The following is a 26534-nucleotide window of genomic DNA, read 5'->3' as shown; positions in this document are numbered from 1 at the left end:
GTTGAGACTAGATTTTTGATACTGTGATATGGTTGTGTTCGTGTTATCTTACTCTGGTGTTAAAGGCTAAATTACAATAAAGTGACATAATTTACTGGATTTATCAGACTTTTCAGCTGTTTTGTTATTTACCTTTACCCACTTTGTCATCATATTTACATTACTGATAACCCTATATTATTGTTACAATATTGATTTTGCAGTATTTGGTTAAAAATATCATGATATTTGATTTTCTCCCTATCGTTCAGCCTTAGTTTTACCTCCGTGGATATTTTTTTATAAGATGTTTTTAGACTCAGTTCGAGCTAAAAGTCTTTTCTCATTGTGATATTCCGATAAAATCAAACACATTCAATAATATCCTGCGTTTTTTGTCTTGATTCATGCAGATAGTGAAGTTCGATGACGTGAACAGTGTCAACAAACACTCGCTGCGCGCTCTCTGGGTAGACAGTAAACATGGACGGGACTCAAGTGAGGTCCAAGAACAAGTCTCAGCTGTCTTGTTCTGAATAAAAAGAGTAGAAACTGGTGAAACATGTTTAATGAATGTATTTGATCCACCAACCAGCACTGATTATAGTGAGAAACCTTCATTATTTAAACGTTTCGCTTCTCACTTCCACAGTTTACTAAATGTATACAAACACAGTTTATCTTAATGGATTATATTGATGCTGAATTGACAACAATACTGTCGACATACGATATTTTCCACCGGGAGCAGGATGGGAAATGATCTCAGAAGGAGTTTAGCTGCAGTCCTTCAAATAGTGACCCTGCGAGATCTGTAGTCTTTGCAAAATCTGTGTGACCAAAACTCAGACCGTCTTTCGATGTGCGACGGTGTCAGTTGAGTCTTTTAACCGTCTTCTGGTGTTCGGTCGGCATAAGTTGTTTGTTCGACTTGTATCGAGTGTGATAATGTAGTGCCTGTACTTTTACTGCCTGTTTTTGTGCGCTTGTGGTCTGTAGTTGCGAGATGTTTACTGCAGTTTCTGTTGTGGTGAGGTGTGTTTTCGGAAAGGCCAGCGAGATCTTGGAAGTGCTGTCAAACGCCAATTTGAATCTAATCTGATTAGTCAGGATCTATGTTAAAGTAACGTGCAAAAGTAGGCAGATACATAAAAAAGGATTTACAAAACATTGCTCTCCGTTCATCTCTCATGCATGCGACAGTGACGGACGAATGCATACACATTGGTTTCTCATTATTGCTGCTGGGAAACATATGCTCGGGTTTAAAAACGCTGCCTGTGTGCTTGCAGACTGTGCGTGACAGTGGAGCGCAGTGTGTGAAGAGCCTCTTTAGGAATAAAAAGGAGCTATGCAGCGTTGGCCTGGAGCTGCCGAGCAGAGACGCCACAAGACTGACAGAGGTTTGTCTCACAAAAACAGCAGCTGAGTCACATTCAAAGACGTGACGCATTAATGCTGACCATCAACTGTGCTCTTCCAGATTCATTTTGTGTGTCTGCCCGGTCAGTGTGAAGGAGAGGATGTCACCCAACAGGTACGTTTTCATAATTACAAACATGAATCATGATGAAACTCTAAAAGAATATCATACGGATGGGTTTTTACTGATATGGCAGTGATGGACAGAGCATGTTCATCAAAGAAAAGTGCCTGTGGAGGATCCCCAGTACCCTGACAGAGGTCCTAGCTAAGCCCATAATGTCCTAAAATCCTAGAAACATAATAAAATTCGAGAAATGTTCCAAATCCTATGATCCTCTGAACATCCTAGAAATTTTCTAAAATCCTATAAACGTCCCAAAATCTGTGACGTTTTTTAAAAATTCTAAAAAACATATTAGAATCTGAGAAACATCCTAAAATCGGCAAAATAGCCTAGTATCCAAAAAAAGTCCTCAAATCCTAGTAATCTCCTAAAATCCTAGAGATTTTCTCAAATCCTGGTATCCTCCATAAATCCTAGAAATGTCCTAAAATCCTAAAAATGTCCTAAAATCCTAGAAACATCCAAAAATGTTGGAAATGTATTTAAGTCCTACAAATGTCATGAAATCTTAGAAATGTCCTAAAATCTAAGAAACATCTTAAAATCCTGGAAACTTGCTAAAATCCTTAAAACGTCCTGAAATCCTACAAACCAGCTTAAATAATAGAGAAGTCACAAAATCTTAGTAATGTTTTAAACTCTAGAAAAATGTCTTAAAATCCTACAGACTTGCAGAAATACTGGTAATGTCCCAGAAGCATGTATGGGGCTGCTGCGACTGGCCCCTGGCCCCTTGTCATTTTGCAAAAGCGGCCCCCAAACAAAGCGAGGTGAATATCTCTGCCCGGCAGTCTAAAGTCTCTGTGTGTCCTCTTCTTCTCCAGGCTCTGTTATCGATGCCAGGAGGGCTGTGTGAGCTCCTCAGGTCCCTCCACGTTCACGGCCTCAAGAACGACGAGGTTCTGCTGCTCAAAGACTCGCGAAGGCTGGCGGAGCCGAAGGACGCCGGGCCCCAGGTAGGTGACGGACGGAGGAAATGTGCTCAGTCAGCATGCTGAAGTAAACAGGAAGTGAAGGGAGAGAATGAGGGGAAGTAAGAAAGAGGTACTGAGTGATTCATAGTTGTTTTTTTCCTGCGTCTTTAAATCTGCTCTTATCCGCTCTCTATACAGCGCACACTTATTCACAAGACTTGAATATCAACAGGTTTTTGGCATTGCACAAACAATTGAAGCAAATGGTGACCAGTATACAAATGTTAAACAAACATAATAAAACCACCAAATGTCTCCATGTTGCTCGTCCTGAAGCCCCGATGCACCAAGTTGTTTTGAAAAAGTCACTGGCGTCATATTTTTAGCCTTGCTGTAGCCTGTAGCTCCGACTGTGGGAGTCACACTCACACAAGACCAACAACAGCCCATAATATCTGCGCAGCAGTGTTCATTTTTGGGTGAATTATCCCTTTAATGTTTATAGTAGTCTTTCAGCTGTTTGCTGGTAAGAAAACAAAAGTTGTCTTGTTATAGCCTTGTATATTTTTATTTTAATAAATTGTTATGCCGTCAATGTGAATTCCCTTCGATGGTATCAAATAAATCAATCTAATATTGATTTATTTCAAGATATATATCAAAGTCGGAAAAGTCAAGCATTGTCCACACTATCAGGAAAAAAAGCACTTTAATGATGGAGATCTGACCCTCTTTGCAGATGTTTGTTAGCTTTTGAGAGCATTTAGTAAACATCATCACCTCTCAGTTGTGGATTTTTTGTGATTCATTCATTCATTTTTTAGCTATATCCACTAATCCTCTTAAGGTTCGCAGATGGGGACAAAGCTAATCTCAGCTGACATTGAGCGAAAGGCGGGGTACACCGTGGACAGACTATCACAGGGCCGACACAGAGACGGACGATTCACACTCACATTCACGCCTACGGCCAATTAAGAGTCACCAATTAACCTGCATGTCTTTTGAGTGTGGGAGGAAGCTGGAGAACCCGCAGAAAACCTACGCTGACACGGAGAGAACAAGAACATTTTCCACAGAAGGGTTTTTGTGATACGTTCCTAAAATTCTTGCATTTTTGACTCCATGGTTTCCCCATATTTACGGCCTTGTCTGTCTCTGCGAGTAAACAGAAATGCCGGATCTTTCTCATGCTTTTGAAGAAGTGCAGGTGGAGGAGACGGACAGATATGTTGTTTTGTCAGCCCACGGTTGCAGCCTTGTCCTTCCTGGTCCTGTGCGCCGTGTTTGGGTTACGGCTCACTCTGCGGTTTTCGTCGTCTGTTTCAGACTGCGAGACCTCCCACCCATCTGCGTCACAGAGTGGACTTACACTGAGATTCTGCACATGTAACACATCAACTCGCAATCAGAGTGCAGACATAACAATACATTTCCGATCCTCCTCTCCCACTCCTGTAAGATTAGGATAAGAAAATTCCCAACTGATTTCTGTTTAAGATCTTCCACATTATCACCTCAGGCATGATTGCTTTCACAGCTTATAGACTGTCTGGATGTTGGTTACAAATGTCATGTTTTTCTGATTAAATCACCAGACTTCATTTTTCTCTTTTACCTCTCTTCTTTCCCTCTTTTTCTCTTGCTTTTCCTCTGCCTTTAGTGTTGGTTAAAGGCCGTGTGTGTGCTGAGGCATAACCCCAGCACCAGCGTCTACCCTCAGACCAGCGTGGCGTCTTTGGTGGGCCTGCTGGGGTGCTACATGGCAGGCGTACGCTACGCTCTGGAGCTGCAGGCTCTCCAGAGGGGCACAGCTGAGCCCAGCCAGCCAGAGGAAGACGACACCAACCAGTCCGTCTCATCAATCGAGGACGACTTTGTCACAGCCCTGGAGCATCTAGAGGAGGACGACACAGGAGACAATCTCTGTAAGATTAACAAGTAACCTCAAGTCTGTGGAAAGCAGAATGGCTTAAAAAGTCTATTAAGAAGTTTGCATTAATGAGTTAAATTTGTTCTCCTTAACAGGTCAAAATAATAATCTAAAAGTGTCAAATGTGTGTTAAAACAACAGAAGCCCAGCATCAGAATTGTTAACTTGTTAATAGGGCATTTTTTTGTTATTTTAACATGCTTTTGATGCATGAAGATGTTATATTTTCACCTGTTAAGAGGAACAAATTTGAATTATTAATACAAATGTCAAAAGAAATGTTCAGAGCCATTTGGTATTCCATATTAGTCCCTTGTGTAGAGCATCTTATGTACCAATCAAGTGGCTATGTTATTGTTTAATTGGGATGTACTTTAAAAGTGATACTCAACTTTTAGCCCAATACAGTGCCAGGTGCCCCCCCCCAAACCATTTCCTAATTCACAAAAAAATAAAGTGATTCACACTAGGAATTGTTTTTGTACTTCCTGTGTACATAAGGTGCCAGAGTGTCATTTTGTAAAAGTGGCCCCCAAGCAAAGCCAGTTGAGCATCACTGCACTATGATCAGTTCAGTTCTGTTTTCAGTTAGCTTTCTTTTCTTGATCTATTTTTGTCATGTTCATTTTTTTATTTGCTGGATGTTTGGATGTTCTATATATAACTTGTTTTTTCCTTCTTTCTTTCCTGTTGATCTCCACAGCTGCAGCTTCCTATCGCCATTTTAAAAAGCGTGACGTCGCATCCCAGACAGTCCCAGCCCACAAGAGAAGAAAGGAATTATCCGGCTCCCGTATTATCATAAGCTCATCTTCAAAGAAAAATTCAGCCAAACACAAGTCTGGTCCAGACGTATCCGTCACAGTTCAGAGGTCATCAGGCCTTGAATCCCAGTGGACCTACTGCAGCCCCGGGGCCCGTCTGCCCTCACCTTTGATTCATGTCAGTGAATCAGAAGAGTCGGACTGCTCCAGCCCCAGTCCAATCATTTTCCTGGATGAGGTGGGCTACCAGAAGAGCCTGCTGGCTAAACTGGACATCCCCCAGGTACCAGGGGGGCCAAGAGACCGAGTTGAAGACTCAGACTCTGAAGTCAGTGAATTCTTTGACAGCTTTGACCAGTTTGATGACCTGGAGGAACTGAGCTCAGAGAACAGCACTCTCGCGCTGCCTCTGGACGCCATCAGCGCCCCAAGTACACAGAATCAGCCCAGTGGGTCCAAATATGTGTCTCGGGGCTGCTCAACCAAGGGCATGAATCCTCACCGCTTTGACCAGCCAACTCTCCCTGCTAATGTGAAAAAACCCACTCCTCTGAAACCAGGCTCTCCCTATTCGCTTCACTCTGAGGTGCCCGACTCCCCTCGGCCAGTGCAGACCCCCTCTGATGAGAATGGCGGCCCGCTCTTCAGTCCTGTCAGCTCCTCAGCCTTCAGCCCTCTGGTGGACTCTAGTGGACCGCTGGAGTACTTCTGGAAAGCAGATGATGATGGACAGGACAGCCCAGAGCTGCGTAAACCCCAAGATCTCTGCTCTCTGTATAAAACCTACTCAGACTTTGCTAGCAGTTTGTCCAAAGAAATTCTGGGATCTGTGTGTGGCTACCAGTCCGCCGTTGACATCAGCGACAACAAGAATCTCAGCTGCGTCTGCCACAAGGAATTCAAGAACTCTTCAGGCTACGTGATGAAGCTCTCAGAAATACAAGAGACCGTAACGGTGGCCAAGCTGCAGAAGACGTCCCAGTCTCTGAAGGACGGCATTCAGAGGTTTGCCACCGACCTGGTGGAGATGAGCTTGGGCAGCGCCTTGAGAGACCTCCAAAAAGGTGTATCCTCCTGCACCACCACCTTGTGTCACCTCGCTGCCAGGCTCACTTCCTCCGTGTTTCAGATGGCCTTCCATGAGATCGGCATGCGCCACGCCTATGTGCTGAAAGAACGGGCAATCAATGGATTAGCCGGCTTCCTGGTCGGCGAGGCCGTGTCCGGGGCGCTGAAAGAGTTCCTGACAGTGAAAAAGCAGATTTTCCACAACACGGTGACACGTTTCGCTGCTGATTTGGCTGAAGAGCTGGTGTTTGAAGGCATCATGGAAGTGTGTCAGTTCTCCCACCCTTCGACGCCTCTCACCCCAAGTGATTGGTCCTTTGGCCAAGGGCAAGAGGAGGAAGAGGAGGAGGAGGAGGTGGTGGTTTCCTCGTATGCCTCAGACTTGTCTGAGTCTGTTATCCAAGAGGCCTTCATAGAGCTCTCCCAGGCTGACGTTGCCTTCACCAGCCAAGCCGCTATCAGTGTGTCTCTGGACAACATCTGTTACGTGAGCGCGGAGAACACCGGTGCGCAAACCTGCAGCACCTTCGCTAACCAGCAGGTTTTAAGCGCCAGCTCGGCTGCACCGCCCTCAGGAGAGGACGCCACCTGCACGGTGAAGAAAGCCCTGTTCACTGTGTCCGGTATGGCGAGCTGTATTCCTGTCCCCCAAGCGGGCCAAGCCCTCTCCCACCTCCAGGAGTCAGAGGAGACCTGTCAGTATAAGTCTAGTTTGTCAGATACCCCACAGGCCAGCCCCAAAAGAGTATCTTCCTCTGACACCACCACATCGACACAAACTCACCTTTACAGTCATGGAACTCAGACTCCGACACCCGGAGACTCCCAAGGAAAGTCCTCGTTCCAAAACTTCTCTGGCAACATGGTGGATATGATTGTAACTGAAGCGTGTGAGCTAATAACTGCCTCTAAGATGAAGAAGAGTTTTGGTGATTGTGCTGATTTCTTTACAAAGACAATTGGAAGCAGAAGGGACTCCACTTCTAGGCAGGAGGGGAATAACGAGGCTCCGGATTCTCCTTCAAAGCAAGGCGCTGGCTTCAGATATGACTGTAGAGATTCTGCTTATTTAAGGAAGGGCGCCACTGGTGAGCAAGACATCAACATTCCTCACATTTCCTTTCAGACAAGCTCTCAAAACCAGGGGAGAGCCAGCTGTGAGTTTGACCCTAGGACCAGAGGTGTGGCTGAAACACATCCAGTTATGATGGACACTCTGGGTGTGCCGGGTGCCGAGATGAGTGGACAAAGGAGGATTTCTGTTACCGGGGACGACTCGGCTCCAAGCTCTGGACAAAAATCCGGCGGGACTCCTGGCACTCCTCCTTCGACCCCTCAGCAGCCCAGTGAGGTGTCCAAGGAGAAGCAGATAAAGCAGTTCTCCAAGAAGCTGAAAAGCAAGCTGGCCAAGGAGTTTTCCCCCGCTACTCCGCCACCCACCCCTCACTATCAGCCGGAGCCAGAGCCGAAAGACATCACTCCTGAGGCAGACAAGGCAGAGTTCATGCTCAAACTGATGAGGTCGCTCTCGGAGGAAGCGGAGGACAATGAGGACGAAGAGGAGGAAGAGTTAGCAGAAGAGGGTGGTGGCGCTAACAGATGCCCAGAGACAGGGGTCAGTCGGCATGAACTGAACCAAATGTCCGCTCGCAGAATGTCCAACAAGGAAGCTCTTCACTACGCCGAACGACTGGCTTGCCACATTGTCTCCATGGCGACAGAGATGGATACCCTGGGAGTGGCTGAAGAGGAGGGTGAGACGAGCAAAGGCAGCGAGAGGAGGAGAGACAGCGTGGCTCAGTTCTCCGAGCAGACCCTGAACACTTTGTGGGTGTACGCCGGGGAGGTGGCCGGAGAGGTCATCAATGACGTTAAGAGGATGGTGAGCTCTGCGCAGCAGTGCCCGCATCACAGAGCTCTCAGGAGACGAAGCTTTGACAGATCCAGCTCCGAATGTTTGCATCACCAACACCAACCCAGTACAGACCAGAACAGAGACTGGAGGGTAGGGAGGCTGGCCGAGCAGTGGTCTAATGACATGATAGCGTCTGTCTTCAGGTCTCCCACCGCAACTTCAAGCACCGTCTCCAGCACCAGCTCTGGTCTGTCCTCGGAGTATCCCAGCTGTGAGAGCGTGACAGACGAATACGCCGGCTACCTTATCAGGGTGCTAAAAAAGGAGGGAGGCAGTAGGGAGTTGGTCCTGGACCAGTATGCGAGCCGTTTGGCCTACCGCTCCATCAAACTGGGCTTGGCTCATGCCAGTCGCAAGATCAAGCAGAGATCCTCCAGTGGGCGCCTTCACTCGTCCAAGTCGCTGCCAGATGAATGGAAAGCGTCTGGTAGTGACGCCTCATCACCGAAGGACAAAGTGGAGTCAGCGGTTCCAGGCGAGGACTCTCAGTGTTGTTGCAGGGACTCTGAAGACCAGGGTCAGAGGGAGTACGTGGATCTGGTCAACTTTGCCGAGTCTTTAGCTTACAACATCACCTGTGATGTGACACGCAAGCTGCATCTTTCCTCCGCACGACTGCCCAAGTCTCTCACCGACTCCTGTCTTTATAAGAAGTCCAGACTTGAGGACATGGCAGAGAATCTCATTAGGAACTCCTTCTCCTGCCCCCTGTTGTCCAAGGAGGGAAGGAGCAAGCATTATCACAGCACAGGGAGCCTGTATGACGGAGGCTACAGGGGCCGGGCGATGCAGGTCATCGAGCATTACGCCAGGAAAATAGTCGACGACACTCTGAAGATGAGCCTGGCTTCAGTCGGACATTCATCCCGGGAGCTCCAGAGGACCCAAGCCCACGACAGACACTCTCACACCCAGAGGTTATCTGAGGGCACATCCCCGGGACAGGCTCTAGGGGAGAGGACATGCCGTTACTGTCAGATCCAGGAGTGTCCGTACTGCACCAAACTCAGCAGGCACCACCACCAGCCCGTCTTACAGAGGAGGAAAAGGGGGTCCGAATGTCAGGTGAGGGCAGAGCGGCTCTCCGGCCTGGAGATTCCCAAGATCCACATCGACCTGGACCACAGGGCGGTGTTTGCGGAGGGGATGGTGTCCATAGCGATGGAGACAGCAAAACGTGAGCTGAGCAACACTAGCCTTAATGCAGACAGCGGCATCGGCCATGACGGGACCAGCTACGCTGAGAGCCTGACTGCTGAGATCATGACGTCAGCCCTGTCCAACATCTGCCAGACCAGCAACGTCAGGTAACCACACAAAGATTTACATCAGCTGTACCTTTTGTTTTTTGGATACTTTTTATTTATGAGCAGTTTTTACATTATAGAGACAATGGGCCTCATGCAGCAAAATTCTCTTAAATTTCTCTTATATTTTCTCTTAATTTTTTGATGAGAGAAAAAATAAGAGAAGTAAACTCCAGATGCACCAAATGCTCCTATGCACCCAAATCTGCACTTAAGCAATTAAAAAATAATAATGCATTCTATACGGACCAGAATCGCATCATTAAAGCCCTACTTTTAATTGACTGATGAATCAAAAAACACTAAAAAAAAACTCTTTACAGGTGCCATTATTTCACATTTACGTCTCAACTTCCTTTCCTGTTTTAATAATTTGTGATAACTGTTATCAGGGATTTGTAATTGCAAATATGAGCATGATTTCTGAGGCTCTCTCCTTGTCTCTTCATATCTCTGTGCATTCAGTTGTCCAGGTCGGGAAGCGACAGAGTCCTCGGTGTCCCAGCAGCTGAGTGTCGGAGACGACAGTCTGGGCAGCTGGTCCAACCTGAGCTTTGAGGACGAGCACCCAGACGACAACAGCAGCTTCCTCCACCTCAGTGACAGGTATACAACCACTTCCTTTCTCATATAGAGAAGACTAAATATCATACAATAGCAGAAATAGACAATGAATACAGTCTGCAGATTACCAGAAACTAAAATCATTTATTTTATACAGATTTAATATTTCATGCAAAAGTTGCTGCCGTGTAAACGGCCCCTAAGTCCTCCGTCTTTGCATTTCACTGGCGTGCAGTGACGTAACTCCCCCTCCTACCTGTTTCTTCTTTTGGTCTTTTCTGGTTCTATAAAATATATATTTTCAAAGATAACAGGATATAAGTTAATATTGTGATCACAGGTTGGGATCTTAGTGCTGCTGATCCTAATGCTGACATGGGTTCAGTATTTCATTTAGAGGGAGAAAAATGTATCTCTGTGTAGTGACGGACTTAAAGTTTGAGGTTATCACTTCAGTTGTATAAGTTGAATAGTGATGTTGATCTCCTCAGACACAGAGCAGCACAGAAACACTCTTTGGTTGCCGATGTTGCCGCACAGTGTTTAGCAGAAGTCTCCTGTGGTTGCGTCGAGATGGGAGGTTTCCCCAAAGTCAGCACAGGGCACAGTATATGGTTTGGGAATGTCATTCAGACTTTACCGCCAAAATGCAATTTTCCCCGATTTGTGCAAGTGTTGCATCATATGTGACCTCCAACGGATATATTGTTTAAGATTTTCTATAGCCGTCTCTGCAGCTCTGCAGCCAAGTTCTTCTCAGAAAGTTTGTGAAATCCACCGCAGGGATAAGCAGCATGTAGGAGTTGTGACAGAATTGACCTTCTGTTCTTGGATGGACATCATCACGGTTTACGCTTGCAAAAAATAAAGACGGAGAGACTGAGTGAGTCTGACTATCAGCCCTCCAAGTGACATGCAGGGTTCCCACGGTCATGGAAAGCTTGGAAAAGTCATGGATTTTCACTAGCACATTTTCCAGGCCTGGAAAAGTAATGGAACAAAAAAAATTACATTGCATTTATGTAGAATAACAGTGGATTTATTTTCTGTAGCTGAAGACAAAACGTAGCTTGAAAATGCGTCAGCGTGTGACATCATTTTGGTTAAGTTTTCTTTATTTGTTCATCACAAAAGTTTTTTTTATTTTCTCTCCACGTTCTGCCTCTCCCTTCACGTATGCCCAGAAGGCATGTCAAATATTTTTTATAAGCACTTTTGGATTTAGGGGAGGTGCATACAAATTTATATGGCTGTATATTGTATTTTATTTTTATTGCATGCTTTGGAAGGCCTTTTTTTTCTTAATTTATTATTATTATTATTTTAAGAAAAGTGTAGGTTTGGAAGACATGTTTTCTTTGAAAATTTTCAAATATTTTTTCTTTCATTTTAAAAATATATATATATTCAGCAACTTTTATAGAAAGATTTTGGCAATTTTTAAAATTATTATTATTATTATTTAAGAATGCATGTTTTCTTTATAAAAAAAAAAAGGCCAAAATTAACCATTTGTCATAGCCAGAAACTGTAAAAACAGAAATAAATGTTGGATTTTCAAATTACAGCCCTTAACACATCATCAGGGACGCTGAAATTATGTTTGAATCATAAATGCTTGAAAAACAATGGGCAAGTGGGGCAAGGCAAGGAAAAGAAAATATTTTGATCCTTGAAAAGTCATGGAAAAGTTTAAAACATTTTGTCCATGACAGTGTGGGAACCCTGGACGTGTTCTCGTATGAGTCTCCGGCCTCTGAGAATCTGGCTGTTGACATTTCTGAAGAAGGTTTTTATCCCTATGGAAGCAAAACTGACAACATTTGAAATTCTTTCCCAAGATACCAAAGGAACACAGTGTGTTAGCAGCTCGTTATTTTAGCCATCAGGGCCAAGTTAATGTATCAAAATATTTTCTAAAGGTGTGTCTTTGAGTGCTCTCTTTACTTCAGGCACTGTTTCTACAGGAACAAAGTCCAGCATGTGTAATTCATTAGACTCTTCAAAAGCAAACTGCAACCATATCCGCTCGGCAGATGAAATAACGGAAGGGGGAAAAAAAAACACCTCCGAGGGCTCATCGAGACACGGAGCGTGATGATTGACTAAATGAACGAGCTCCTGCCGTTCACTCAGACCGCAGGTAGAAAGCTGTTAGCTGAGGTAATGCAGATTAGCTCAGGTATTTTTAGATATCACAATTGTTCGCCGGTGAGAGCGCTGCACGCCACAGTGTGCAGGTTCCAGCCAGCAGGCTAATCATTGACTAATTACAGCGAGAGTTGTTGTGCTTCTGTTGCCAGCCGGTCGTCCTGGTGGAACCCGCAGGATTAACGGGATTATGTGAGGGCAAGAATGTAATGATCTCACATTTTAGGCCTTTAGCGACAAATTGTCCAAATCAACATTAAGGCTGATTCACTGGGACGTATGGTGGAAAAACAGGCGTCATTTAGAGAATCGTCCTGGGTTTGAAACCTCCCCTGTTATTGAAAGGATTATTCCAAATGTCAGAAATGGTCATTAATCTGTTTGTTGAAGCTGGCAGGGTTCCCACTGAAGTGAAATTCCTGGAAAAGTCATAATAGCAAAAAAAAACTGTTTCCAAGGCCTTCAAGGTTTGGAATTAACAATGTTTTGGAAAAAATATACATTGTTTTGGATATTCTTTGAAATGTGTTCAGAAAAATCCCTAAAACATGTCTTTTTTATTTTATTTAAAATATATTTTTGTACAAACTGATCATAAATCACATACAAACATGTATTACCGGACAGTACGTACTCATATAACGTAAGATTGAAGAAAAACAACAGCACTGTGGCAGGGTAGGCATCAATAAAAACGGTTTCTTTTTCTTATTTTTTCCTCCTTTAAATTAAGCAAGTTTCAACTGGTTGCAATCTGCAGTCCTCACCACTAGATGCCACTCGATTCCCCTAAATCTTACACTCTGAACCTTTAAGTTAGCAACAAAGTTTTTTTTTTATCTGTAAATTCCTGGAAATGCAGTTATAATATTTTATGGCTGTATTGCTTCAGAGACCAACACATTTTTTTATTTTGTTAAACTTTATTTATGTGTTTTTGAGTTAATATACATACAAATATTCAAGCAAACACACCCCACCCTCCCAGATCCCCCAAAAGTAAATAAATTGGGGAACAAATAAATAAATAAATAAAAAGATTGAGAATACAAGATGATAATACTGCCAATAACAGTGTTACTAGCTGAAAAATATATATATACACAAAAATATTAAAGTAAATAAATTATATGAAACAAAGGGTCATTTAACTATTATCACAGTTTGAACTGCTAAATAGATTACAAAAAATATAAACATGCATGCATGTGTACACACAAAAACAGGCATATGAAGCATACACACATATAATGTACATATCCACACATGTTTAATATAGAAAGTTAAATGTGTATTTCTTCATTTAGCAGGTGACAATAGCATATAAATGAAGCATTTATTCCAGTTGAAATATGATGTTTAGTATTTATTTATTTGCACAGTAAAAACAAGCGAAACGTCAACAAAGTAGAAGCAGATTGTGCATATATTGTACAGGTGAGATTCAGAAAATCCCTTAGAGACTTAAAAATAGATTAAAAAAGCAAATAAAAAATTCCAAAATATTAAGAAATAAGATCAAGCAGGCAAAGGATCAATAAAGTACAATAATAATGCTTACATGATGTAGCAGAGAACATAAAATAAATGGGAAACAAAAATAAATAAATTAAAAAAAAATAAAATAAAATAAAATAAATGTACTGAGGGTGTATGAACCTAAGTGTGTTTGTGTACATGTGTAATTATATACATTTATGCATGAGCGTGAATGAATGTGTGCAGGCATGATAATAATGTTATTAAAACATCACCTGTTCTCGGCATATATATCTAAAGTCGAAAGATTAGCAAAGTTCGGCCTACATATTTATAATAACTTCAATAAAGTCTTGGAAATAGGGGTGAAATATGAATGAATACATTTTGCATGAAAACCCTGTACATGGTAGATTTGGTCATTATAGCGAACGGGATGAATTGCTCGTTATATCCTGATTATTTCGGTGGTTGTCATGTGATGTTGTCCCCGTCAGCGGACAGTGTTATAGTGGTGCCTTCTCTCTCCAGCAGCAATGGGAACAGCAGCAGCTGGAGCAGTCTGGGCCTGGAGGGGGAGGCGTGTGAGGAGCGCATGTCATTCTCTCCCTCTGACAGGTTGGTCCGCGGCTGCTTGACACAGTGCCCTAAAATGCCCCCGAGACCTGGAGGTTCACCCAGAATGGGACAAAGACATAGTTGAGTAATTGGATTTAAAAAGAAGCAACCAAAAGAAAATAAGGAAGCGTGTAACAGATCCATCAGTGGAAAAAAATCTCAGCACAAAATTGGAACCAGGGAATTGCTTCATCATATGAAAATGATTTACATGATTGTGCAATGGTATTTTGATTTATAGTTTGTCTCATACGAGGAACCGCCATGCCCTCGCATGACCACACAAAGCTCAAAATATAAATAGGCTTGACATGGCATATGCTTGTTGATGCTAACGTCTGCATGCGATGTATTGCTTAAGCTTTGCTGCTTCTGCGCTGCTTTCATGTCGTTTTCTTGCATGATGGGACATTTTGTGGTGTTATTTTTATTGCATCAATGCTATTTGACAGTTCAAACCCACCTATCGCTCCAGGTGTTTGTCCTGCAGGTGTTACCGTCATTGGCTTTGACTTATTTAAAACAACACTGAGAGATCTACTGCAGCCCTGAAAAAATGTAATCCGTCCTGCCAGCCATTTATAAACACGCCGGTGTTTTCTCAGGCTGGTTATGTGTTTTTGCTTCCATCCGTGCAGCCGCTGGTTTCAGCTCATAGCCGTGCACAACTATCAGTCAACATGCGCTTTAAGGAAACCCCAGTATCATTTGAGGTCGAGAGTCCGCCGCTGAACAGCACTCTTTTAAACGCTGCCACGTTTATGTTGTCCTTTAAACAACTTCCATGTTTTCTGGCTTTTATTTTCCATCGACATGGTACGTGAGTTCAGTTCTGTTTGGCAGCAGAGGAGCAGCTCTCATGCCAGAGATTCCCACAAACATCTGAATGCACCAACAAGGCAATCGGTGCGTTACAACTGCATGACAAAAATTTACAAAATATGCAGCAGGTTTATGCATGTTGATGCTGATAGTGGTCTAACTTTAACAGAAACCAGGCTTTCATAGCAAAACTGCCACAGATTTCCTTATCTGAAAACAGATAAAACTCGATGCACAAAAACAGAAAAGTTCAAATGTCCTACCTCAGTGATACTCAACTCATGGCCCAAAGGTCAAATCTGGCCCCCAACGGGGTGCCAGGTGGCCCCTGAACCATTTTCTAAATCACAGTAAAGATAAAGAGATTCACTCTGGGAGTTGTTTTTGTACTTTTAGGATACATAAGGCACCAGAGTGCGTAAAACAGCATCAAAATAGAGCTTTTTATTAATAAAAATCTGCCAATGGAGGATTAAAGAAATAAAATAAAAGATATTCTAAAATGTCCTACAATCATAGAAACCTCCTAAAATCCTCAAAACATCCAAAAATCTGAGAAACATTATGGAGCTGCTGTGACTGGCCCCTGGCGTCCTGTCATTTTGCAAAAGTGGCCCCCAAGCAAAGCAAGTTGAGTATCCATGCTCTATGAAAAAATAAAAATTGAAAAATAATAGAATAAAAATAAATAAATGTCCTCAGATCCTTGAAACATCCTCAAATACTTAAAGCATCCTAAAATCCTCAAAATGTCCTCAAATCCTTGAAACGTCCTATAATCCAAAATGTCCATAAATGCTTGAAAAGTTGTAAACTCTTGGAAATGTCCTAAAAACCTAGAAACCTCCTAAAATCCCCCCAAACACAAATCGACGGGTGTGTGAAGCCTTGCTGCTCATCTGCTGTTGCCTGGGCTTTGATCTGTGGGGGACAGTGTGAAATCTGACGTGCACCGCCCACAGAAGTGCTATTCTCTGATTTGTCTTAACATTACAGCTGCTGACAGATGAAGGGAATAATATTTATCATCTTCCAATGCAACTTTCTGCTGGGAAACCTGAGGCCCTGGCATTCATGTGGTTGCTACTTGACATACAGCACCTGCCAAACATCCCCCCCAAACATCCCCCCAAACATCCCCCCAGATGCTGGAGACCGAATACTGTACGCTGTCAGGTGGCATTTTCCTCGGGCCATTCGGGGGCAGTTTTTGCGGTCTTGCATGGTGCATTTTCCTACTTTGGGGGTGAACATAAAGGAGAGCAGTTTCCGAACGTTGCACTGTAAAAAGAAGATAAATGTATTGAGCTCACCTGCTGGTGGTTTCTGTGTTTTAGCTAATCTTTGTTATATGCCGTTATAACTGTCAGATATTTATGTTTATAATGTGGTAGCTGTCATTTAGAGCCCGCTCGATATGTTGGTCAGCAGATTTTATCGGCCATCACAGATAAAATCTCACACTTTCTCATTAGAAATAACAAAGGGCGCACCTCACAAGATGGCGCCCCCGTCCCACAAAGCGTGACATACTTTCACGTTCTCCATGGAGGATTTTATACATATGAGCCACTCCTTCATCGTTCAGCACCCAGGAAACAGCAGGTGGCCGGCTCGGCGTCTGCCATTAGGTGGCAGGTTTCTCACACATTTATCGTTTAGTTACAACTTGTCAGGTAGATATGTAGGTAAATATGGCTGCGTTATGATCCTGTTCATGAATCCGGTGGATGTGAAAAGCCCTCTCAGGCGTCCTCCTCCTCCTGGAAGAAAAGTGATCTCCTTATATCTTATTGAGCAGAGTCGAAGTGTCTGTAGCCGTGGGCTGTGTCAACAACGCTGTGATTAACAATCTTATAAAGTGCAGAAATGACTGTTTACCTGTTGGCACGTCACACAGCAAATATTTGCACAATTGGCAAAAGGGATATTGAATAGATTTTCAGAGTGGAAAAAAACACTTTCACACTGATCAGGAGGTGCTCTTAGTCATTGTGTCTTAACTGACAAAAGAGTCTGAAAGTAAGTTTACAGGAACAGACTTAACAAAAAGAAACTTAACGGGAAATATGCAGCGTTGCTTCCTCCATGTGTGTAAAATATATTTAATCAGGATTGCTTTTATTGCATGTATCACCTGATGTTCTGCTGTGCTGCTAAGGATGTTATCTTAAAGGGACAGTTCAGATTTTTCTGATGTGGCGTTGTCCAACAGCCGGCTCCTGCGCCGAAATGTGCGACAACCCGCTCCAGCACGCAGACATGTCCAACAGCCCGCTACAGTGCGGACATGTCTGACAGCCCGCTTCAGTGTGGACATGTCCAACAACCAGCTCCAGCCACACAATAACACAAACTAAGTGACTGAAGCAGCGGTAGAGCAGCAGCTCCTGTGTGCAGCGATGTTAAATCACTGATTTTCTCAGTGGAGTCTGACTGTAAACAGAGCTATTTCACAGCCTCATCTTCCCGTTTGAAATCGTCTGAAATTAAGGTAAAAAACTCACTAGAGCGTACATTTAGACTGATATTGACTTTTTCAGCTATCTAAAATATGTTTGATTGCTGACCTCATCTGCAGCATAATAATATAGAGTAATAATATCGTAAAATACTGTCAAACTATCCTGTAAACTGTGAACTGTCCCTTTAAGCATGCTTCGGGTCGTGTTGCATGCAGCTTCATCTCCCAGCAGCTTCTCTCTGTCTCACTAACCTTTGTGAAATTTCTCGTCCAACAGTGACAACACAGAGGACAAGGAGACGGAGGTCAAAGAGGAATCCAGCGGTAAGGATACGTTACTGCCTCAACCTCACCCTCAGAAAGCTAATGTGTGGTTTTCTAATGCAGTTAAAGCATTGTGAACAAGATTTTAATGCAGATTTGGGCATTAAATCAGAACAGTTTAACACTGTACACTTCTGGAGAGGAGAGGAATATGTGGAAAAGACACCCCCCCCCCCCCCACCGCCCCCGTCCGAATCTGAGGTCTTTCCACTCCTTGAGATTCAGAACAGTTGGTCTTGATTCGGGTTGTCCACGTACGTCTGTCTGAGTGTGTCGGGGATTTTACCGCCCCCGTGTTCAGCCACACTAATGCTCATTCAACCACTCCACTCCCTCCTCCGTCAGTCCTTCTGCGTTATGTGTGTGTGTGTCAGACCGAGAGCGGCCCCCAGTGAGGGGGCTGGGTGGGGGGGACTCCTCATCGGGGTTTGGGAGCGTGGGAACCGGGCACGGAGCAGAACAGGGCCGGAGGAGCAAACCGCTGCTCCACGTTATATTAAGTGTGTCTGTCGATCTTTGACGAGTACTCGAGAAGACACACCAGCGAACAGTAGACTCGGCTCCAGTCAGTGTTTATTACAGCCAGTCTGCAAAAAAACGACGTGAAAATTGTCTGAACTGGTGCAGCGCCCGTTCAAAAAACGCCCTCGAATCAGGCTGATTGGCCTGTGTTTCTGCTGCTCGCAGCTTTCTGCAGAACTGCACACACAAACAACTTCACATATGAGTTATGATATTAAAGATATGTATTTTTTATTTCTTAAATAATTAATTAATAATTATTTCTGTTTTTTTCTTTTAAAACTTTAAGGGATTTGATTTCTTTGAAATTGTTTGATAATTTTTCCTGCATTTTTTGTGTATTTTCTTTAAAATGTTTGAGCCCTTTTTTTTTGATAAAAAAATTTTGGTGATTTTCTTTAAAATTTTGGGTTATTTTTTATTTGTCTATTTGCTGATTTTTTTTATTTATAATTTTATTTCTGGTGATTAAAAAAACAACAACATGCCTTTCAGATCTGCAGGCCTGCCAAAAGAAAAATTGACAAGATTACACTACTAATTATAGCCAGAAACTATAAAAACTGAAATAATAGTTGGATTTTCACATTTCCGACAGTCCTTTAACACATCATGTAGGATGAGCACTTCATGCATTTTCTCCCCAGTCACAAAACCAAAAACAACCACCCCGCCAAGTGTGAAGTAGAACTGATGAACCGTTCTCGAGACAGACAGCCTCCTTTCTTTATAGGACAATAAAAATATGCATCCTGATTCATCTTTACCGCCTGTGTATGTGTGTGTGTGTGTGTGTGTGTGTGTGCGCGTGTGCGTGTGCGTGCGTGCGTGCGTGCGTGCGCTGCAGGGACTCTCTGCGTGGACAGGACTCAGGTGCAGGCTCCCAGGACCGCGCTGCTCGTAGTGAACTCGGATGTCAGGGAGCCCGGGCGCGGCCCTCTACACGCGACCCTCGACCCTCAGCTCAGGAGCATGCTGCAGTGGGCGGCGGCCTCCATCGCCGACGTCCCCCTGATCCAGCTGAGTCCCGACAGGGAGCTGCAGCAGGTGATCGCCCTCAAACCTTTCTCTGCACGTTCATTATCTCACACCATCACTGCGGTATTTATGATCAAACGTCACCTTTCAACGCTTTCTCTCCCGGATTGTTGATGTTGGTTTTAAAGGTTAGCAGTCTTTTAAAGTGGCATCCGGGTTAAAATTGGCTTTGATGTGTGTGTGTGTGTGTGTGCTGAAAAACAGCAGCTCATGCAGCGATTACGTAAAAACGAGTGCAGTGGAGCAAGTAAACTTTTTTCCTTGATGAGTTTCTCTAAATTTACCTGCTTGAAAATATGTCATTATGTGACAGAAATGTCTTTTGATGATGACAGTGTTCTCTCGCTGCATTTTCTTTAAATCTTGCCAAGACAAAAATCTCCTCATGAAAGTGCAAACTCAACATATTTCCTTCAGACAACCAGAAAAAATATGGGTTTCTCAACAAAATATATAAAATATACAAAACAGATGATCTTTGAAATCTCTGCCTGCAGAGCCAGACCACAAAAAACACAAATACTTTTATATTTGCCTCATTTGTAAGCAGGTAAGATATCAGAACTTAACAGAGTACGAAGAGACATCTGTGAAAGAAAAATAAAAAATAATAATAACTTTACAGATTGATGTAATACACTTCTCTCCTTCCATGATAGATTTCAAAGTTTTTGTGCATTTTTATATTAAACTGCAAATTACTTGAGGAAATAAAAATCCAATAAGAAACAAAAGGATAACTCACTATATTTCTCTACATAACATTTTTCTGGCTACTGGACGAGGCGGCTCCACGCCAGACTGATGCAACATCTCCGTTTTACGAGTCGTGACTCGACATGACTAATGGGAAAGCTTCTTGGCAGTGAACTCTGCCACACTAATAAATCTAATTTACTACTGATAAGCCTTTATTGAAGTGGATGGCTCGTATGGTCATGAAAAATCATGGACTTTGCAAATAGTAATTTCTCGGCTTGGAAAAGTTTCGGAAAACCAAATATATCCTGAAAATTTTTGAACAGTCATGGAATTTTGTTTCACAAACCTGTATAATAACACATGATGTACTCAAGGGTGTCATTGGTGTAATACTGGTGATTTTTTAAGAAAACGTTAAAAAAATCACACCCCCCCCCCCAAAAAAAAAAAAAATAAAAGAAAAAAAAAAAAAATTTTTTTATTTATTTAAAAATTACCAAACATTTTTTTAAGAAAAAAAAAAATTAGAGGAAAAAAAAAATCATTTTTTTATTTATTTAAAAATTACCAAACATTTTTTTAAGAAAAAAAATATCAAATGTATTTTTTTCATGTTTCCATAAAAAAAAACAACTTAAAAACCACATAAACACACAAAAAAATAAGCCATTTTTGTCTTTAAAAATCTCCCCCATTAAACTTAAGAAAAAAAAGAATTGCCAAAAAAAAACAGCAGTAAAATAAAGTGCAAAATGCAGACATTTAAATTGTGTGCCCCTCCCCTAAAGCCAAAATAAAAAACATAACACCCTTCCCAGTGCTTAAAAATTATGTGACATGCCTCACCCTTTTTGCACCACCCACTTCCCCCTCATCAATAACGAACAGTCCCTAAGTTTATATATATATATATATATATATATATATATATATATATATATACAGTATATATAGATATATTTTAAGCTATTCTATAGTAATGAAAAAGATCCACAGGGAGGACTGATGGTGGTCTTTAAAATTTGTCGCACAGTCGTAAAAATCCTGGAAATGACTTGTAAAAATGTGTGTGGCCCCTGATGAGAACTGTGTGTCCTCCCAGCTCCCTGCGGTGGTCCAGAGGCTTCGGGAGAGGAGGTGGCGTGTGGGAGAGCTGCTGCACACGCTGCTGCGTTACTGTGAAGAGGGCCAGACTCGCGGTCCGTCCCCGGCCAGAGAGGAGCCCCTGCAGACGGGCAGAGAACCTCAGCGCACCTCCCTCTTCCAGTGGCTCCTGGAGCACGCCTAGGGCCTCTCCTCCTCCTTCCCTCCTCCTCCTCCTCTCCTCCTCCTCCTCTCTTCAGTTCAAACAGGGCTTTGCATACTCCACAGCCCCTAGAGGGCGCCACACAAATCAGCGGATCTACTCTGATGAACGTGGGCGGCGCGCGTTCTGCATTGCATGCTGTGACCAAGAGTACTCCTGTTGTGTTTTTCTTTCCACCTTCTGTTTTGTTTCTGCAGTTTTTAATTTTAATAATCGGGCTGCGTTCATCACATGTTGACTCAGTGAGCTGTCTCTCCCGCCCTCCTCCGCTCCTGAAGCCCTCACACATCGCTGCCGTCGAACTCGAGAAAGAGAGAGGGAGCGAGAGACCCATCCCGTCTGCTCCAGACACAAACGCAGTGAGTTGAGAGAAAGAGAATGTGTTTTTTGTTAGGGAATCCCCACCGCTGCTGGGCGGGTGATGTCATCACACCCACAACTCACCTCTGTGGTGTTTCCACATGTTAAGAGACCAACTGTGCGCTCACACACACACACACACACACACACACACACACACACACACACACACACACACACACACACACACACACACACACACACACACACACACACCCTTGTATTATCAGAGGGAATCTGACACCCCAACATTTGGTGCCGTGATCCCCCATCCACTATTGTATTAATGCACTCACAATCCAGGGTTCATACGGTCATGGAAAATCTGGAAAAGTCATGGAATTTGCAAAGAGCAATTTCCAGAAAAGTTTTGGGAAAACTAAATATATTCTGAAAATTTTGGAAAAGTCTTGGAATTTTGTTTCACCTGTATAATTACACATGAAGTCCACCGCCGTATCAGTATCATAGTTTCGGTTTTTTCAGCTCATGGCTGTGATGAATTGTGTCACTTTCGGTGATTTTAAAGAGAAAAAAATTGGCCATTTAAAGAAAAAAAAACATTTTTGGTGATATTAAACAATTTTCTTTTATTTAATTCTTTTTTTATTTTGGGTGATGTTTGAAGAAAGATTTTTAGCTATTTTTTTCATTAAGAAGTTTTGGTGATTTGAAAAAATAAATTTGACTATTTTTCTTTAAATTTTGGGGGAATTTAAAAACAAAAACATTTTTTTGTCTTTAAAAAAATCACACCATCACAGTCAGAAACTGTTAAAACTGAAATTATTGTAGAAATTTAAAACGTTCTTTACAGTCCTTGAACACATCATGTGTTGTTATACAGATTTGTGTAACAAAATTTTTCTAAAGTTTCATGTTTCCTTAAAAAATCTGCAGTAAAATGAAAACAAAATACAGCTTTCTAAAGCTGTATGTAAAAAAAACCCTTAAGCTCCTTTACAGAACTTAAAAATGATTTGACATGCCTCCTACTTTTTGCACAAGTAACAAACAGTCCCTAATTTGTGTTTAAATATTCAGTTTTAATCAAGTTCTGAATTTATGTCTTAAAGTAATATATACATTTTAAAAGCTATCACTCAGTACTGAAAAAGGACAGATAAAGAGTATTGATGGTAGTTTCAGAGAATGTTTGGTCCTGGAAATTTATTTCTTATTTAGTTTTTCAGTCTGAATGATGATGACGGTCTGATGACTCATCACACTTCACTGATTTGCTGCCATACGTACAGTTTGAAAGTTGTAGAAAACATATCTTTAGTAAAGTGTATCACGCTGTCATTTTGCATTGATGATCATAGGGGCCATTTATTTTATTTTTTTGGCAGTAGAGTGATAAATCGCGCTTGTTGGAGTTGCCTCTCGCCAGTGTTCCTGTTTTATTTCATTCTGTAACAGTGCTTTCTGCCTCAATCTCCTCGGTTGTCAAACTTAGTAAAACACTTAGAGTGGATGATGTTTACTAGCGCGGTCGGTATTCAAAAAAAAGTCTATTTTTCGAAGGTAAAGTATGTTTAATCAAACATGAAATGCTGCTCAAAGCTATTAAAAGGAGCCACGGTGTCGGCTCCCATGTTGCCAAACGGACTCTCCTCCTCTGCAGCAGGAGTCAGTGCATGCGTTCGTCTGCGGCCCAGTTCAGGGGAAGATCCAGTGACGCAGATAGTGGATCTCTTAGTAATTAAAGACACCCTTCTGGTCTGCACCTCCGAAACCACACACACTCACAGTGTGCGCATAGCTCGGCCTGGACTCACACATGATGTCACCCACGCTCCTCAGTCACCTTGTGGAATGAAGAACTCTAAAAACCACAACTTCCACAATCCGGCTAACACACACTGTCGTTACTCACCAGCCCCCCTGTGTGTGCGTACACACACAAACACACACACACACACACACACACACAGCACGACCAGCTACTTGCTGAGATGCACTTTTTTTTTGGGAAATCGCTGAGGAGCGACTGGGCATTTCCAGTCCTGCCCTCAGACCTCTCCTGGTCCACGTTGTGAATTTCCTCTCAGCATAGACGGTCTGCTCTGCAGTCAGTTAACCCTTTGAAACCCAGATTGACGTCGGTTTTCTTGTGCTGCGTTCAGACGCCGTGTACGAGCTAACTGACCCTTTGAACGCAATTTGGTCTGATTTCCTTTACAGCCATACGGAAAAAAGGCAATAAATAACTTGGCCAGAAATCTTTCACAAAGTGCAAAAAAATGTAGCTAAAAATTTGTTTTAAAAAAGAGAAGTATTATTAAAAAATAAATAAAAAATTATTAACTAATTATTCATTCTTATTATTTTATTTTATTATTATTAAAAAGTAGTCTAAAAATTAGGGACAAATGTCCAGAAAACTATATTAATAATGGTTTTAATTTTATATTTAAAATTATGCTTCAAAAAGTATAATATAACGTTTACTTTGTCAAGGTCATTTACTTGTGTGTTTTTTAGCCTCCTTTTTGCTTATTTTTGGGTAATTCTTTTTGCAAAGTTTTGGTTCTTGTTTTGTTTTTGAAAGAAATCAGAACAATTTGCTCAGGTTTCAAAGGGTTAAAGGGATAGTTTGGATTGTTTTACGTGGTAACTATCCAGAGTCGGTGTGTTACGGACGCCAGTTTGGAGAAGCAGGCGAGAGTATCGACACTAGACGGGTTTCCATTAACCCTTAAATTGCACAAATTGAAAATGCGAATATAAAATTTGCTAATGGAAACACGTCAGTTAAAAAAAAAAAAACTACAACTCCCATTTATTGCACAAAAGTTTTTACGTTCACATCAGGTGGAATTTCGTGATTCCAAAAAAACATATTTCACAAAACAGCGATGGAAACATTTTTTGGCTTTCTTAGGTCACATGATGCAGCAGGAGCTGTTATTGCATCACGTTACATAACTCTTCCCGCCGCTGGCTTATAATAACAATGTGACCATTTATACTTGAGATATAGTCATTTTAAATATCACACATGGAGCAAGCCGCGACACATGAAGTATATTCGATATATCGTCCACCTCTGCGCCAAAGAAAAGACGCTGCCTCACAGTGAGGTAAAATTCTCAAAATGCAAAATATAACCGCAGTTAAAGTGATACTAATTTTGTTAGGTGGCTAAAGTCCGTCCGCAGCTGTACATCGCCTGTAGCTCCGTGGCGACTTCTGTCTGCTTCTCCAAAGTGGACGTGCTGACTGCCATCTGATGCAGGTCAGACACTAACTGTGCAAAACCTCACACAGCTCCGCCAGAAGATCTCAGCCACCACACAGCTCCTCCCTCCCCAGAGAAGAAACATTAGGATGCATTTTGGTTTCACTGCGTATTTATTTTCTTCTTTAACACCTGGGTTGACGTCAGGTCTCTTATGCTGCATTCAGATGCCCCCCACGAGCTTTTAAACCCCTGAAACCTGAGAAAATTGGTGTTTCTTTCAAAAACATGAGAAAAAACATAATGAGAAACTTGGCAAAAAATGTCGCCCCAAAACTGCAAAAAAATAGCAAAAGGTGACAAAAATGATCTGAAAATGATCTGGGCGAGATCATTAAGAGATTTTTTAAAGGGAAAAATGTCCAGAAAACTGTATTCATAATTCTCTCAAATATATTTTTAAAATTATGTTACAGGAAAAAAAATCTTTACCCTTTCTTGAGGTCATTTTCTTTCTTTTTTCTTTTTTTTTTTTTTTGCTTATTTTCAAAGAATTTCCTTGTAAACCTTTACTAATTTCTTGCTTTTTTGTGAAATCGCTCGTTGCGCTCTTCCCATGTTTTTGAAAAAAATCAACCCAGCTTACTCAGGTGTCAAAGGGTTGCGAGCTCCTCACGTCTCTATCAGGACTTTTACTTTGAAACACTGTAATATACGGCAGCCTCTGTTCCTATAACCTAAGTGTCGTCGCTGGTGCTCACCTGCATGGCTGAACCTCTTTGGCTTTTAAAGCTCGACATTCTTCTTGTTCACGTATCGGCCTCCACTAATCGAGCCGCAGTGACCCGAGTGTGTGTGAGTGTGTGTGTGTGTGTGTGTGTGTGTGTGTGTGTGTGTGTGTGTGTGTGTGTGTGTGTGTGTGTGTGTGTGTGTGTGTGTGTGTGTCACTTCTTAATCTTTAGGCTGCCAAATGGCCATATAATATTAAAAGTGTTTGTCCTGTATGATTTGTTTACATGAGAAAAAAAATTACTATATATCACGAAAATCCACTATTTTTTAAAAATCCAAAGTGACACCCAAGTTGTATTTACTATTTAAAATAAAGAAACGGTGAAGTATTAACCCGCGAAGCGAGGGAGCGGTCTACATGAAAGGAATGTATTAAAGAGTCGTGGATATGAGCGAGCGCGTCAGCGTGCAAACCCTCTCCCAGTGTGAATGTTTAGTCGTTGAAGTAACTCCCACAGTTTTTTTTATATTCCTATCGACTTTATTTACATTCCCGTGACTCCCAGGCGACATATAGCTCTATATCGTGGTGTTTGTGAAAGCTGAATGTTCCCGCAAAGACTCCGTGTAGAAGCAGATCCTGTAACTGCGTTTCGCTCCCGTCGTGTTCCTCTCTGCCTCTCTGCGACCTCAGACGTACCTCACCTCCGCTCACTTCTGTATTCCTCCCGCTTCCTTGTAAAATCCTGCCAAATGAAAGATATTTAATAAATTATGTAAGTTATATAACAGTGAGTTCACTACTTGTTCTCCCTCGTGGCATTGCTGAATAGTTTACA

The 26534-nt window shown here is 42.3% G+C and overlaps 1 protein-coding gene across 3 annotated transcripts in view; it reads left to right on the top strand.

Moving 5' to 3' along the window:
- akap11 (A kinase (PRKA) anchor protein 11) overlaps positions 1 to 22348 on the top strand; it is a 29017-nt gene extending 6669 nt beyond the window's left edge. The window contains exons 3-12 of one of the 3 annotated variants that reach the window (XM_042494388.1): positions 1272 to 1382; positions 1463 to 1516; positions 2353 to 2484; positions 4106 to 4370; positions 5079 to 9429; positions 9895 to 10035; positions 14158 to 14241; positions 17805 to 17851; positions 19221 to 19420; positions 21216 to 22348. In XM_042494388.1, the coding sequence (XP_042350322.1) occupies positions 1272 to 1382; positions 1463 to 1516; positions 2353 to 2484; positions 4106 to 4370; positions 5079 to 9429; positions 9895 to 10035; positions 14158 to 14241; positions 17805 to 17851; positions 19221 to 19420; positions 21216 to 21401 (5571 nt within the window). In that variant the 3' untranslated portion in view covers positions 21402 to 22348. Of the gene's footprint in view, positions 1 to 1271; positions 1383 to 1462; positions 1517 to 2352; positions 2485 to 3492; positions 3900 to 4105; positions 4371 to 5078; positions 9430 to 9894; positions 10036 to 14154; positions 14242 to 17804; positions 17852 to 19220; positions 19421 to 21215 lie in introns of those variants that run through there. The other 2 variants (XM_042494387.1, XM_042494389.1) reach the window with 2 other exon arrangements.
- Positions 22349 to 26534: the final 4186 nt, after the last annotated feature.

This window comes from Plectropomus leopardus, chromosome 10 (genome assembly GCF_008729295.1).
Source record: "Plectropomus leopardus isolate mb chromosome 10, YSFRI_Pleo_2.0, whole genome shotgun sequence".
Classification (NCBI taxonomy): Eukaryota; Metazoa; Chordata; class Actinopteri; order Perciformes; family Serranidae; genus Plectropomus; species Plectropomus leopardus.
The sequence above is the reverse complement of the archived record's forward strand: the minus strand, read 5'-3'. Positions and strand labels throughout refer to the sequence as shown.